Raw genomic sequence first — 15,393 nt, 5'->3', positions numbered from 1 at the left:
GGATATGATTTGTTTGTTGCAATGTAGAAACATACCACATACGTGCCCAGTCTGGGCTAATGCACATGCTACTGCTATTTTTCTGTGTGTTTCTGCCTTTTTTTTTTTTTTTTATCATTTGCTTGCACTGCATTTCTGATATTTGTGGTTTATGTTGTTCAATTAGCAGAATTTCAGAATCATTAAATAATTGTCTCCCTTTGGTCTCGCAATGTCTTTAATACAGCATCTGATACTCCTCCGTAATCCAGGTTAGCTCTGGCAGGCTCTGCTAGGATGGGCTTTAAACTGTAATTAAAATAACTCTTGTGTTCTGAAAACCTTGGGTACATGTCCATCCCTTCTTTCCCTGCTACTGATGAGGAAAAATCAGCTCTAGCAAGGGATATGGTGGAAAAAAGCAGCAAAGTGAGCACCATTGTGGAAGGCTGCATCCATCCTATAATGGAAGTAAGGGCAGCAGCATTAACCATTGTGATAAAGCAGAATGCACTTCAATGGGGCCTAATTTGAGGCCCTGGAGTGATTCAGTGCATGCATGGTGTTTTCAGTTTCTTGTGTGTTTGTAAGTGAAAAACTTATTACGGGAAGCAGGTTCAATCTCCGCTTCTCTTCAGTTTTTTTTCCTACCATCTATGGGAGGAGAAGGCAGGCATTAAGAAGGGAAGTTGTCTCACCCTCTGTCAGTGTAATGAAGACTCCCAGAAATTCTGGGAAGGGTAGAGTGTGTAATGGCTGGCAACTTCTGGGTACGGTGTAAAATCTGTGGTTACAGTATGGAGTCTGGCATGCACACATGGAGACTGATGTAGACTCAGAGTCTTTTTTTTGGGAAGGAACAGCAATTCTGTGAGAATGACTATTATTGTGCAGCACTCAGGAGTATTGGTCCTAAGCAAAGTGGTGAACAGAAGCATGAGGTCTTGACATTTCAGTGGCTTAACAGTGACTGGGAGAACAGTTTGATTCCCTTGTTACAGTTGATTTTCTAAGCATGAGAATGTGATAGCACTGATGAAGGGTGATTGCTATTCCTGCCGTAATATCTTCCCAGTTTCGGTTACTGTGAGCTATTTTATGTGTCCTGTTCACTGGTGAGACAAAATGTAAGAGACATTCCATGTAAAAATAATATAATGTTCTGTAAAAGCAAAATTACATTTCAGAAGGAGGTATCCATATATAATAAACAGAATAAGGAGGAAAGGCACTGACAGAAAAAGATGGGTTTGTCTTTTGTCTAAGAGCAATGGAATATATTTAGGAAATGGGAAACTGAATAAAATTATTTAAGACTGAGGTTCCCAAGTGATGCCCTTCTGCAGTTGCAATCTACAGAGGTCTTTGTGTTCCTATAAACACAAAGAAGCTGCTGACAGGTGCTTAGCTTCAGTGCTTGTTTTCCCATGCTTTAGTTCAGCCAAACCTAGATGTCTGCACACAGCAGAGCCTGCCTTATTTTCTCGGGAATTAGAGGGGAAGAATCTATCTAGGTGTCCGTGTATATGTGTGCTACTTTGTATGAGGATGTACTGAATATCTATTGTGAGATGGTAATGATATGAGTCTATATATAAATATAAGATCTTGCATTTTAAATGCAAATGATGGATTGTGAATAAGGATTTTGAATATTTACTAATATGAATATCTACTTAAATATACATGAGCAAAACTTAGAAAGGTATATTAGTTTCTGTCCCTTGCTGACGTTATAGCAAAAGCTGTTTCTGATTAGCAGCGTTTTGGTCTAGAAGCTGACTTAGTTTTCAGTCTTTCGTGTGGTTTTCCACAGGTAGATGTCAGCCAGCAGAATCTGTGGTGAAAAATTTGTAATGCCATTCATTAGCTTGGGACTCAAAGTGACCAAGTTGCAGCCCTCAAGAATTGTGCTGCTTTTCTAGTTTCTCCTTCAAGTCTGTGTTCCATAACCGTCTCGAGAGTTCATCTTGAACTGTGTCAGAAAGCAGTGGTCGTTATCTGAATCAGGGTGTTCTTGGTTCAAAATAGAAGTATGCTGTTTATATCCTAACATGTTTACCATCTGATGGCTGCATATGCTTCCCTAGAAATGAATGAAAGACCTTAGTTTAATTCTTATTGCACAGCTATCTGTATCACAGAAGTTGCTATTGCAGTTGGCTACCTCAGCAGGAACAATAAGGATTGAATGTTACTTGTTTCTCAACCAACTTTCTTCTCTCCAGGAGCCAAATCCTGTGTTTGCTAAAGCTGATTGAAAGTTTCCGTTGGTTTCAGAGGACGTTGTGTCAAACTGCAGGATGATTCTTACAGCCAAGAACTAAGGCAGTGTTATTTTTTAGTTATTTAGTTATTCAGCTGTTCAGTTTACTTTTCCTCGCAAGCCTTGCTGTTAGCGCCTTTCTGCACTTCATGCTTTCAATTCTCTCCCCTCTTTTTAGATTTGGTCTCTTAGGTAAATTGCCTGAATATAAACTGCAATTGACTTTGCAAGCTGGACTTTATTTGCTTCTTTGCATGAATTCTCTTGAGAAACAATGATCAGCACTGATCCTTTATTTATTTATGTCCATGGGAAAATATCAATCCAAGAAAGGGGCAAAGAGACACAACCAATTTGTTTTGTCAAAAGCATAGGTAACTGTAATTTACACCAGCAACTGTGACTGGGAAGTGAGTCTGTTTCTGGAAGTCCACTGCTTCCTGTGTTTCCTTCCTAGCTTCACAGCAGATTTTTTTGTTTTGTTTTGTTTTTTAAGCTCTGCATAAATTTTCACCATGGGTTTCCTTCCCTGTTATTACCAGCCAGCCCACTGATCAATCAGGGTTGTGTTATTGCTAAGTTTGTGGATTCTGTTGGAATCAGAAATCAAATATGTGATAATGAATGTAATATGCTTTTAAGTGTTGTGATGTTTAGTGGGTAGACGTACATCACGAAGACCTTTCTTGTCTGCAATTTGTGATGAAGATGAATCATTCTTTGGGGAAAGGTTATAGTCATGCTGTAAATCACATTCTAAAAATGAAAAAAAATCCAGCCGTGATATATAACTACCATCTGGAATCCGAACTATGTAACTGTATCATGATTTGTCATCCACATAAGATAAGCTTTCGAGAATGTTTAAGTTGAAGACGTAGATGAAGAGATATCCAAATGTGTTAATTACTTCAAGTAGTTTTACATTGTTTTAAAAAATAGGGCTCACTAATTATTTGACAGATGAAAGTGAATTTACGTCAAAATGCTTTTTGTGATTTAACTTTGGTTGATGCAGCTTGAAAATGTAGCAAGGGTTACAGATGAACTGTGTATGGGATTGTCTAGATTTGAAAAGTATGTACTGCTGGAAATTAATTTCTTCTCTGACTTGAATGAAGAAAAGAAATAGATATTTCTGAGAAAAAGCATTGGGAGGAAACAAGAGAAGAAAGCCAGCTAAGAAATGGGAAAGCAGTGAAAAAAGCAGAATGCCTTTAGAAATAACTACTCTGAATCAACATCACATAAATTTCTGCTTCTGCCAGCTGCCCACTCACTTTCTCTTTTAATAGAAAGAATCATCTTGGGTCTGAAACAAGCAGTATGGGGAGCCGTGGGTTTACTAAGGAAGTGAGTTTCCTGTCTTAGTGGGTTTTACCTCACAACGCTTATGTGGTAATGGATTTGATCTCTTTAGGGCGTATATAGCATATCAATATGGTAGAAGCAGCCTTTTATTTTATTTTTCCAATATAGAAGTGAAGCTTCAGTAACAGCTTTATTATTTTCTTTCTGAATGCATCAGTAATGACAGTTCTTTAAGAATTCTTTTATAGACATCCATTTAGACTTACAATGCTTCTGTGATGGAGGCAGTAATATAATCTACATATTGTAGACAGAAATCTGGAGCACCAGCTAAGACAGTAAGTGATTTGTCCCGTGCCTTTCGTCAAGCCCCTGGAGTACAGTCATGGTTAGAACCTGGACAAACCTGGCACTGTGTCTTGTGCTCATTGCTCATAGCCAAGCCGTCTGTCAACTGAGGTATGTCTGGGGACAGACACAGACACATAGAAGGCTTGCAAAGATGGTTTGTTTTCTGAAGAACTGCTTAGGCGTCTAAAATCAAAGAGATGTTTTACTGACATCTGTTATTTCTGTTCCTTTCTTTTTAGCTGGTGTTGCCGGAGTACTCTATCCATAGTCTTTTCTGCATAATGTTTTTGTGCGCTCAAGAATGGCTCACTCTGGGGTTAAATGTTCCTTTGCTTTTTTATCACTTCTGGAGGTAAGCCCATCTTTTATATGCTGAATGCTTGTTAGCCTTGTTTCCCAACTCAGCACACATTCAGATTGTATGAACTATGAAGTGCAGTGAGAGGAGTATGGCTGAATATCTTTTGCCTAGAAGATTTTGGCTATAAGCAGCTGAAACTTACGTTTCCAGAGAAAAAGTAAATAATTAGGATGTGTAAAGAAAACACATAATAATATAAATGTGGCTTTCAGTTACTGACTTAAATAAATATTCTGAAGGGGGTCAGGATGCCCTCACCACAACTGAAGGAAAACTTGGAAATTAAATAGGCTGGAATCTGAAGGTGAAAGTTGGTGAGGCTCTAAATACTTCACAGATAGGGGGTTGTAAGACAGTTCATGTCTGAAAGATCTTGGACCTATTCGTTCAGCCCTAGCAAGGAAACCTTTCCATAGGAGTTGTGAAATAGAGACTGGGCAGGCTGACAGAATTTTGCTTCTCATCTTCTTTGGCAGCTTTGTGCTTTTTTTTGCAGTATAAAGTAAGTTATTTCTTGCTGTACAGTAGAGAATTTCTGTTTTGCAAGAGACTTCTCTCTTAGAGGCTCCTGGAGTAGGGATTGCAGTAGATGAAGAGCTGTTGTCTTCACCCTGCCCACATGAAAAAGTGGGGAGTGTTTCCACTCTGGATCTCCACTATGTGTTTATATTCACCAGGGAGCTTTCAGGGTTGGTCACATAAGACCTGCTGTTGAATAGCTTTAATGTTTTCTGGACAGGCAGCGCAGCTGCTGCATCTTCCTCTGTGTTCCAGTGGAGGATCAGCCTTCTGTTGCCTCTTAAGATAACCAAGAGATACCAATTTTTGTGGTTGTCAGTCTGGAATATTTGCTAGTTTTGCATATCCACAATGTTTGTAAAAGGACATGATTTTTGTCTGTCGGGGTTTCTTTGTGTTACAAAGATACATATGGCAGCACACAGCTCTGGTTGTGAAGTAGCTTGAAGAATAATTCTGTAAAGAAGGCAAAACCATTGTCTCAGCCAGGAACTAAAAAGTAGTAGCTTCTTTATTCTATTTTCTGCCAAAGCTTGGTAGTAATGTATAGTGATATGATATTCAGAATTATTCAGCAGTTAGTGTGCCAGTATAGTTCTCAAAGCTAAATGGAGTGAAGCTGCAAGTGCTTTTCTCCCTATTGGTTGGGTGCAATGAAAATGTTTTATGGAGCTGTTTTACTAAGGGTTAACAACCAAAGTGTGACAGTAATACTGGTTTTAAAAGTTTGTTGGTTGGTTTTTTTTAATCAAAAAATTGTATTTTATGTCCAAGATGGAAATGGTCAGACTCTAAATAATGATAGCAACCTCTGGAGAGAACATTTGATTGTCTTTGTTCCATGGTTCTCCACATGCTTTGCTATAATTACTCCATAGTTTTTGCTCATTTAACCACAAACCCGTTTGGGTTCATTGCGTAAAGTTCTGCACAAAACCATGGGGAAGATACTGTGTAATATCTTAATCCCAATGAAGATAATGAAGCAAGGTTTCACCTGTGGTCTCTGTAAACGAATTTGTAATGTTATTAGAGATTGTAAGTGGATGTGACTAATATTGGAAGGGAGGAAGGCAAAGTTATTAAGAGAACTTTTACTTTCAAAGTTTGCTGCTGGTCTCTTGTTTCAGGGTTTTATATCTATCTGTCTCTCTGTTTATGTATCTATCTATAAGCAATCCCAGCAATCTTTAGTGGTCACATTACTATTTCAAAGCAACAGAAATAACAGTATTTAGTCTGATTTGTGCTGATCTTAAAGCAGTTCATTAACTTTGTTGAGGACTTTTTTTTTTGTTTGCATTTGCTTTTTACTGCAAAGTAACTGAGACAGCTCCTTTACCAAAGAAAGTTCTTTTGTCAGGATTTTCTCAAACATCCAGTCATTGCTGAAAATAATTAGAAATTTCTCCTATGTAAGAAGAAAAACATTTGCCAATTAAAATTATTTGGATGATAAATTTTTGAGCAGTGCTATGCGTAGAAAACATTAGTCAGCCGGCTCTTATATTACTCCATGTTGACTTTTTGACTTTTCAGAGTTGAAGGAATTGAGCTATCAGTTGGTTGGGACTGTCACCTTTCATCATGTCTGAAATCAGTTGTGTAGATGCAGTTAAAGCCCAGTAATCCTTCCACCATGCTGTGATCACAAGGCACCACATATTGACACTCACAGTATGTAAGTTATTAGTGAGTAAGCCAGAAATAACTATAGGAAGGGAGAATGTTTCAATCTAAAGAATTAATAGAACACAGAATGTCCATATTCATTAATTGCTTGGTTCTAGAAGAATGGCCTGCTTACACTAGTGCCGTGATTTTAATGTCTGGCAATAGAGGCTGGAAAAAGAGGAAAATTTCTGAGCTGGTGATCAGGAGGGTGTACATCTGCACATATTTAGTACAGAATGTTACAGAGTCATTCCAGATATCTTCTCCTGCTCTTTCAGGTATTTTCGTTGCCCAGCAGATAGTTCAGAGCTAGCATATGATCCACCTGCAGTCATGAATGCAGATACCTTGAGTTACTGTCAAAAGGAGGCCTGGTGTAAGCTAGCTTTCTATCTCCTTTCCTTCTTCTACTATCTGTACTGGTAAGTGGTCATTTCACTAAGGAAGTAGCAGCTGCTTTTCATTTGACATGTGAAGTTGTATTTAGAAATGACAGGAACCAACTGGCCTGTTTCCTTAGTCTTACAAAACTTGCTTCTGATCTTGATTCAGGGAAGCATGCCCTCTTACAACAGCATGTGCTTATATCTGCTGATACCTCGGTACAGAATATTAAGCATTTATCTAAGGCCTGAGCCAGGCCCGAGGGCCAACCCAAGGGAAGAATGTTTGCTCTTCTGCATAGTCTCTTAGGGTGGGTGAAATAGCAAATGTTATGATAATGACATTACATCAAATAAAAATTATAATGTACAGGTTTAGGATCATATTCTGTTCTGTGCTGTACTAGCTGATTTTTTTTCTTATTATTCAAAAGAATCATAAAAATACTACAGCTGCCAGTGTAGTGATGCTCAAGGTGATAAGTAAATGGGTAGGTAGATGGTGTGTAGGAATGTGGGGTGCACCATGCCTGTAGTCATTCCTGCAACCTCCCTTTCATGACAGGTTAAGCCTGCATGTGGTCCAAACCCCTACTTTAATTACGTTCTTGAAGATATGCACCCCAGTTGTGTGTTGTGCCCACTGCCCTTTTCAGCTATTAGGTGTCCTTAGTGCACAGACACAAATATCCAGTGCAAGAATTTGTGGGGATCATATTGGAGGTAAGGCCTTAGCAGAATCCATATGCTTTTAGTCACCCCAGTAATCACACCATAAAACTACTTGACAACAAAGGTTAACACACTTTAAATGGAGGTGGTGTTTGATGATGCTTTTCCTCTACTCCTTCTTCCATAATATATTTGCATACAGTGCCTTTTCAAGCCAGTCTTGCATGCAGTAATTCCTCTGGTAAGGCAGGTTTGTATGCTGGAAGAAGTTAAATGTTATTTCTCCTTTGATCACTGTTCTGTTATCTGTTCTGTTGTTCCCCGTATCTTGAGGAGTCATTGCTGCGGGCTGATATTTCTTAATATTATTTCTAAATACTTTTGACAACAAAGTTTTCTATCTGTATGTGCATGTATATGTGCCTGTGTCTGCATACATGAGAGGGAGACAGAAAGTAGAAGGGCCGAGACTCACTGAAGCTGCTAGGTGCCTAACGCGCAGAAGTGGATGGGGCAGGAGAATCTGAGCAGGAGTTTAGCATCCAGTAGCTTTGTGGGTTTGGGCTGAGTGCCTTTGCCCACCAGCCCTCTTCAGAGGGGTGAGAGTGGAAAGCATGGCAGGTATGCCAGACAAGCTCTGTTTGTAGTGCAAGGAGAGATTGCAAGGTATGGCTGGGGAGAGAAGCATTTTTAACCCCACGTTTTTGTGTTGGCTAAAAGACCCTGTCAAAACGAGCTGTGTAGTGTGGTCTGTCATTTCTGCGGGGACTTCACTGTTGTGCAGCTTCCCTTGAGCCCCATATCTTTCATTCTAAAATGTGGCCATAAGCCAAAATCCACTGCCTGGTGCTAAATAAAATAGTATTAGTTACATTCATTTTTGCTATGGCTTCCTGGGTATTGTCAGAATTACAATTGCTGTAAAATGGAGCCATGGCAATATACTGTGATTTCTTTGCTTTCCGGAGTTACATTTAATATGTATGGATTCACTCCAGCTAGTGTCTCCATTTTATGTTTCTTCTGTTGCATGGAATTTTTTCCCAAGGAAACAAAATAATGTAGTTTCAAGGGAAAACTTGCCTGCCCTACCGAGAGTTGCTAGTTGAAGTTTTAAAAATCAAACACTCTAAACCCAAATGGTTTTGTTTCTTCACTGTTGAAATTCAGACATCAGACTGCGCTTTAATAAGCTCAAACACAGCTTGTGGTGCAGTAGGATGTCGATAATGAATTTGTTATTTCTTGAGTGCTTTTTGATACCCATCTTGAATACACCATAATTAAGATGCTTTAGAGACATGGAAATAATGCAAAGGAAAGCACAGGCCATTACAGTCAGACGTGAGGAAGAGACAGTAAAGGGTTATAAAAATCAAAGTGCTCTGTATGCCTCAAAAGAATACTTTCATATTGTGTCTTTCTTTTACGTTCAGCATGATCTACACTTTGGTGAGCTCTTAACTGAAAGATCATCATTAAAGACTGAAAACAACAAAGGCTGGAGGTGCAAGGATGGGTGAGCCAAGTGATACATGATTAAAAAAGACAGCAAAGAGATGAAAACTTTTAACCTAAGAAGTAAATAGAGTATGTGAAAGAAAGACCCAGCAAGAAGCAGCAGAATGGGAGAATGGCTGAGTTAACTCTGTTTATCTCCTGTTTCTCCATGTGGCACAGTAAATGACTTTCAAAACCCAAACAAAGCAAAAAAAAAAAAAAAAAAAGCAACAAGGTGGGCCAAGTTACAGAACTATTCACCTCTTCAGGGATAACGCTGCTCGGTTAAGTGGATTCATTGTAAACTGTAGCCCCTACTGTCTTCCAGGGAGCAAAGTTTCTTTTCTTAATGACAGTTTTGGACTGAGGAAGCAGAGGGCAAATCATCTTGCATGGAAAGAACAGCTATACAACACCTTCTGAAAATGAGCACTGACTGGAGTTTGGATAAAATGTGTGACTGTTTTGCAGGGATATTCACATGACGCTATTCAAACAGGGATGTTGGATCTTGTAGAATTGCTTCAGTGATTTTTTTTATTCCACCCCCCCCCCCCCCCCACCAACAACAATAACAAAATAATTTGCAGTTGCTGTTTTCTAATGATATGCTATTCCTGTAGGTGAACAGCTGGTATATTTCTGTACTTCATTTGTGATGTACTTATAAGAACAATGTTCCTCTAACTGCAAAAAATATGTAAAAGCTACATATATTAAAGAAGATTGTAACAGAGGTATTATGTTCATCACAATGCTGGATAACAAAATACTGGACCAACTAATCGTGGTCTGTAATTCTGTTTTGCAGCTTTATTTCTACTGTCAAATTTGAGCTGAAATGAATGCACAAAATGTTTTTTGTCTCGTATGAGGTTCATATTGAAAGATGTTCAGTGTTTTATAATGTGAAAGTTTTTAAATTTTACCATATAATTCACACTTAAATTCATATATATGGGCTGTATATCTTTATATATATGTATATACAAATACGCATCTACCTAAATACTCACAATCTATTTATATTTTAGGTTAATCTGTTTGATTGACAGGTCAAAGGCATCAAGTGTCCAGAACTGCTGCTAAATATATTTCAGCGCTGAATCTAGTGGACCAGGGCTGATTCCCTCAAAGTCACTAAGGTATTTCAATGCAGCCACTGGTGCCCTGGATAGCAGGCAAGCCTGTAGGATCCAGACTAACACCAGTCCATGCATAGAGACCACTTGGGTCTTGCTTTGTGAAGGAGCTGGTAAAATATCTTGCTATCAGAGACACTGCATACAACAGTGCAGTGAGGCCTACCTGTACGGCAGCTTGGTTACAGCTGGTCTTGTTAGCACTAGCTCATTGTTGACTCTGCCAAATTTGGTCTGGCTATTGAAAGCCAATAGATTGTTCCTGTGCCAAACTCTGATAACTTTTTAATCTGGGCACAGGAATTCAGAAGGAGAGATGCAGTCTCACATTCAGCACTGCTTCTGTGCCAGCATACCCTGTTGTAGAGCATGATGCAGAAGCAATGGCTGAATGGAGTCATGTCATGTCTAGCAGGGTCCAAACTGAGCCTGGAGTTACCGCATGTGTACAGTCATGGCTCTTTCTGGTTTGATCTGGCTATGTTAACAAAATTAAGTCCTGTTAGCCTGCAAAGCACAGCTGGTGCATGCAAACTGTCTGTTTCTGCCCCATGCCAACTCCCAGATCATACCTGGCCATTGCTTGGAAGAGTGCTAGCTGGCCTGCGTAAAGATTATACCAGAGGTCATTCTAACAATATTTAGATGATCAAGTTGTCCCAAGTGCTGACATTCTTTAATTTACAAGTACAGATATAGGCAGTAGGTCTTGCTGGATGTAGCTTAACTTCTCACAGCATAGTGTTCCCAGTTCTGGAAGCAAACAATAAAGCTGCTAAATCAGGTTAGTTGGGAACCTAATTTGGGCTCTGATGGTTCATTAGTTTGGATTGCACCCACTACAGAAGAGGCTAAACTGCTCTTGAAATCACACTGACCCTGCTGTATTCTCTTGGAGTGTGGTTGAGCTCAGAAACTTTGCTGCGTCGTTACAGACCTAACTGATAAAGCTCTGCTACCATGGTAAAGTTAATGCAAAACCAATAAAAAGCTGACAACTGAATTCCTTCTCTACATCCTAACTGAAGCATCTAGTTCTACAGAAGTGTAGGAACTAGATTCACAAGAGCAAATCAACATCACAGTGGCAACTTGTAGGCATCTTGCTACCTCATAAAACTCTGAACTCTAAGCAAGTGACTGAATCTTTCCATACATCTCCCAGGATGCACAGAAGGTGGAAAAAAATTAATTCAGGTTTTCTGTGTTCCAGATACATGCTTTAAAGTCAGTTTCATCAAAAAGCCTGGCACTTTTTTAGGAGGCTGCATCCGTGAAAGTATGATCACATCTTGAAAGAAAACGCACACCTGAGATTTCAGCATAAGATAAACTCCCAGCAGGTCAATTGCTGGGCAGAAGCTCCATGAGTTATTCTAACTGGCGCTGGCATATAATTCTTGACTTTATGCAAGCAGCACTTGTATACCTAGATCTTCTAAATGTAACATCAGGTGACTTCAAGGACATAACGCTTGAATGGATGTGCTAGGTCATTTGAAACACATTCTTAGTTTTGGGCAACTTCATCATTATACTTATCAAACTCCACTTGAAAGCAGAACAGTTTGTTTGATCCCATTACTGCTATAAGCAAGCTTTTCCAGGATCTCACTGCTCTGGTCGTAGAAAGTTTTTCTGCATTTCCAGAGTAAATTTACTCTTGGATAATTTATTCCACTTGCTTTTGACCCAACATTAACCTAATACACCTTTTCTCATGCTGCTCAAGACCCTGATATATATAGAGCGTGGTCCTTTCCAGCCTCCATTCTGTTCAAAGTGACCAGTTTCTTTTTCCATTCTCCCATAGAAAAGCTCTCCATTCTCCATGCCTTCTAAAGGAGCTCTCGGTTGTCTTTCCAGTCAAATTGATCTTTAAGAGTGGATGATTACTGTTGTTCAGAGTATTCTGGAGAGTATCTTACCCTAACTAGTCCTTTCTGTGACTGGACAATGAAAGCTAACATTCTCAGTTCTTTCCAATAATCCTTATTCAAAAACAGTAATCCCACCAGTCTCAATAGCATTTTGTGTCTCTTCAAGAAAAATCTTAATTTAAAGTCAATGGAAAAAGGTGTTTAATATGAGGATACTTCTCCCTTCATTTAATTTAATGAAGCTTTTCCTGAGCAGAAATAATTTATGAAACTGGCCAAAGTATTAATTGTAGGAAGTTTAATGTAAAGCACGTATCTCCAACCCAAAACTCAAAAGTAATGAGACTTCCTAAGGTGTCTGACAGTATCAAAAAGCTTCTAGTACTGTGGACCTCACAAAGAGTAGAGGAAGATATGTTCCTTGCTCTGTGTTGCTACCCAGGTGCATTGCTGTATCTTGCTGGGTTACTCCAATAGACTGCCACCACTTAGCTGCAGTCCAGTGCTAAACCATTATGCAGTGGTGCTGCTGTAGTGTCAGGTAGACTTCAATACCATAATCATACTGATTTTCAAATTAGTGATTTTCTTAGAATGGCAGAATTGTCTCCCTGGATTTATCACAGAGAACAAAAACCTCAGATTTTTTTTCTGAAGTCAAATAGGCGCGTTGTATAACAGGAAGTGTATGATTACTGTAAAAAGTCCAGAAATTTACCCTGGATTCTTCTGTGTTGTCTGTGTGGTCTGGCCTCTGAACAGTTGTATTCACCTACAGGGGAATCAAGACCAGATTTGTCGTTTTCTCTGTTAGACTTGCCAGCCACATTCTAAGAAAAGCAGCACAAATAGAGGAAGGAAGAATGAGGAATACAAGGGATGTGTTGCCCTCTTAATCCCTGACCATGTATCTGGCTAAACACAAGCTAAGCATACTTTGACCAAAGCAAGGGAAGTAAAGAACTGTGTAGCTGTTGACAGAGAACAGAAAAAATGCTACGATCTTTGGTCACAAGGCAGTCTCTTCCCCGTGTTGCACTTTTAAGGGAGAAATAATCTATGCTATCTCTTTTGTCTCCAGTTCCTCCTTGTTGGTTGGTTAGGGCTAGAGATTTCCTCCCCAACCCTTCTCTCTTCCTACCTTTTTCCTGGAAAGGCGAATGTCATTACTTAGGAGCAGCAGTTTTCATCCCTCACGTGTTCTGGTGATACAGATAAATCCCACAAAAGTCATAAGGGAATATGTCATCTCTCGCTGCTCCTTCAAACAGGCGTGCAATGAACGCACACTTAAATGAGTATTCATTTTCCTCATTTGCACCATCTGTAAAGTGAGAATGGTGATGCATAGCTTGCGAAATCTTTCCATGCATATAATACTTTTCTTTTTTTTTTTTTTTTTTTTTTTCATAACTGTTGAATCTACTTAAAGGAAAAAGATAGGAGATGGAAAAAAATGTGAGAGAAGGAGACCTGAATGAGCTGCTTACCAAAGGGGTAGCTACACAGTGTGCCGGCCTCTAGCTGCCTGTTCCTGGAAGTGATGAAAAAGCAGCCCCAACGGCAAGGTGTTGCACTGTGGTTCTGCCTGTCCTATATATAGTCAGGTAATTGCAGCAATGCTGAATAAAATTGTTGCTGCTATGACTGTTTCAGTTTCAGATACAGCAAATCAGTGCTGATAGCAGAATGCTTCGCCTACAAATAATTAACTATACTTAAGCTGTCAAAAACGTTTTTCCATCTGTTTCCTTGGGCCATACTCTTCCTTTTGCACTAAGACACTGAAAGTGGAAGAAAAAGTTCTTCAACCTACATCTTCTTACAGGAACCATACTGAGGTGGTTATGATCTGGCACTGCTGTTGAGGTCATGATTACTCATCCATTAGTATGTGTATTAGCAATCTGTTGCTTTTTCTTTCTCTGTTCTGTGTCCACACAGATATTTTTGTGAGTTTTTTTGTTGGTTTTTTTTTTTTTACAGGGCATGGTCCAAAATCTTTGAATTTACTGGAGATTTTCTGTTGTTTCCAATAGATTTCAGTTAATGTCCATTACTTTAGAGCTACATGGGCAATAGTTTCACACTGAAAAGTCCCTAGAGTTTTGCCAGAAGTGATCCCGCGTTTTAGATCCTGATATCACATCCATTTAACTGAATTATATTAATTGAAGAAGAACATGCATTTCAGATGGATAAGCATAACATTTCAGTACTCATGACAGACTGTCAAAGAAAGTTATACCAACTTGGTAAAAATCTGGCTTCATGAAAATTAATGGAAGTCTTGCCTCTTATTTCATGTGATCCCCACTTAGCATTGTACAATTTCCACCAAGAGGACAATGGAAGTTAAAAATGGAAAAAAAACCAAATGCAGTACCTTCAGTTAATCAAAAATGTTATTGGATGTTGCTTGGGTTGCTACAAATAGAACAGGAGATAAAAAGGTTGAAATAAAGGAAGATATTTTTTTTTTTTATTTGGGAAGCAACAAATATTAGACTGCCATTCATGCTGCACTGAACTTTGTATTGGTGATCTTTTTCCTGCTCTGGTGAGTTTTTTGATCATTCATTACTCATGAATGCATTGTTCTGATTTATGTTTGTTCTGCACAGTAATGCAATTGTAGGTGGGAAGGAGGAAAAATACTGCTCTAAAATACAGCATTCCCTTTTTTTCTCCCAGATAACCTATGAACATGCTGTAGCAAAATTCTAATGATGTATTTCAGTGGTACACCTCAACTGAAGAATGAAGCTGTTTGCTGCAGATAATATTCTGCTGCAATTTAATAAATCACAGTTCTAGAAATAGTTTTAAGTGCTTACACAATTAAATTAATCATTTTCTTACCTTTAAATTGCCGGCCAACTTTTTGCGTAAGAAAAAATATACTTCTGTGGCCCAGTTCTGTGACTTTCTGATATCAGAGAGAACAGCTGAAGCCAGATCGACCATTGCTGTGTTTGTTCAAGGACTCAGATTCTGTTCTCAAATGACCATAAATCCAGGACACCCACTGAATTAGAAACTATGTTTCAAATTATTAACTTCTTTACATTGAGGATAAAAATTTCAAAAGCTCCTAATGACTTCATAGTGTACGTCTAATTTTCACAAAATATTTGGATATTTACTTAATAAAGCTAAGGATCCTAAGAACCTCTTGAAAGTGACATGAAACGCTTGTCCACATACCAAGACTTCAGTACGCAGGAGAAAGCGGTAAGAATTCTTTACCAGGTGCTTGTATTTGCACTGTATACACTGCTACCTTGTAAAAAAAAAAGTCTGCCATTTCACAGGTAGTTTGCACTGGAGGTGCCAACAGGGGAAGTTAACGAAG

General features: G+C 38.9%; 1 protein-coding gene across 1 annotated transcript in view; it reads left to right on the top strand.

The window, feature by feature from the left end:
• Positions 1-8,980, top strand: part of CNIH3 (cornichon family AMPA receptor auxiliary protein 3) — a 50,054-nt gene extending 41,074 nt beyond the window's left edge. The window contains 3 exon segments of the mRNA XM_009894332.1: positions 4,147-4,259; positions 6,740-6,883; positions 8,953-8,980. Coding sequence (XP_009892634.1) covers positions 4,147-4,259; positions 6,740-6,883; positions 8,953-8,980 — 285 coding nt within the window.
• Positions 8,981-15,393: the final 6,413 nt, after the last annotated feature.

The sequence above is a fragment of the Charadrius vociferus genome, unplaced genomic scaffold, assembly GCF_000708025.1.
Source record: "Charadrius vociferus isolate BGI_N301 unplaced genomic scaffold, ASM70802v2 scaffold261, whole genome shotgun sequence".
Taxonomy (NCBI): Eukaryota; Metazoa; Chordata; class Aves; order Charadriiformes; family Charadriidae; genus Charadrius; species Charadrius vociferus.
The sequence above is the reverse complement of the archived record's forward strand: the minus strand, read 5'-3'. Positions and strand labels throughout refer to the sequence as shown.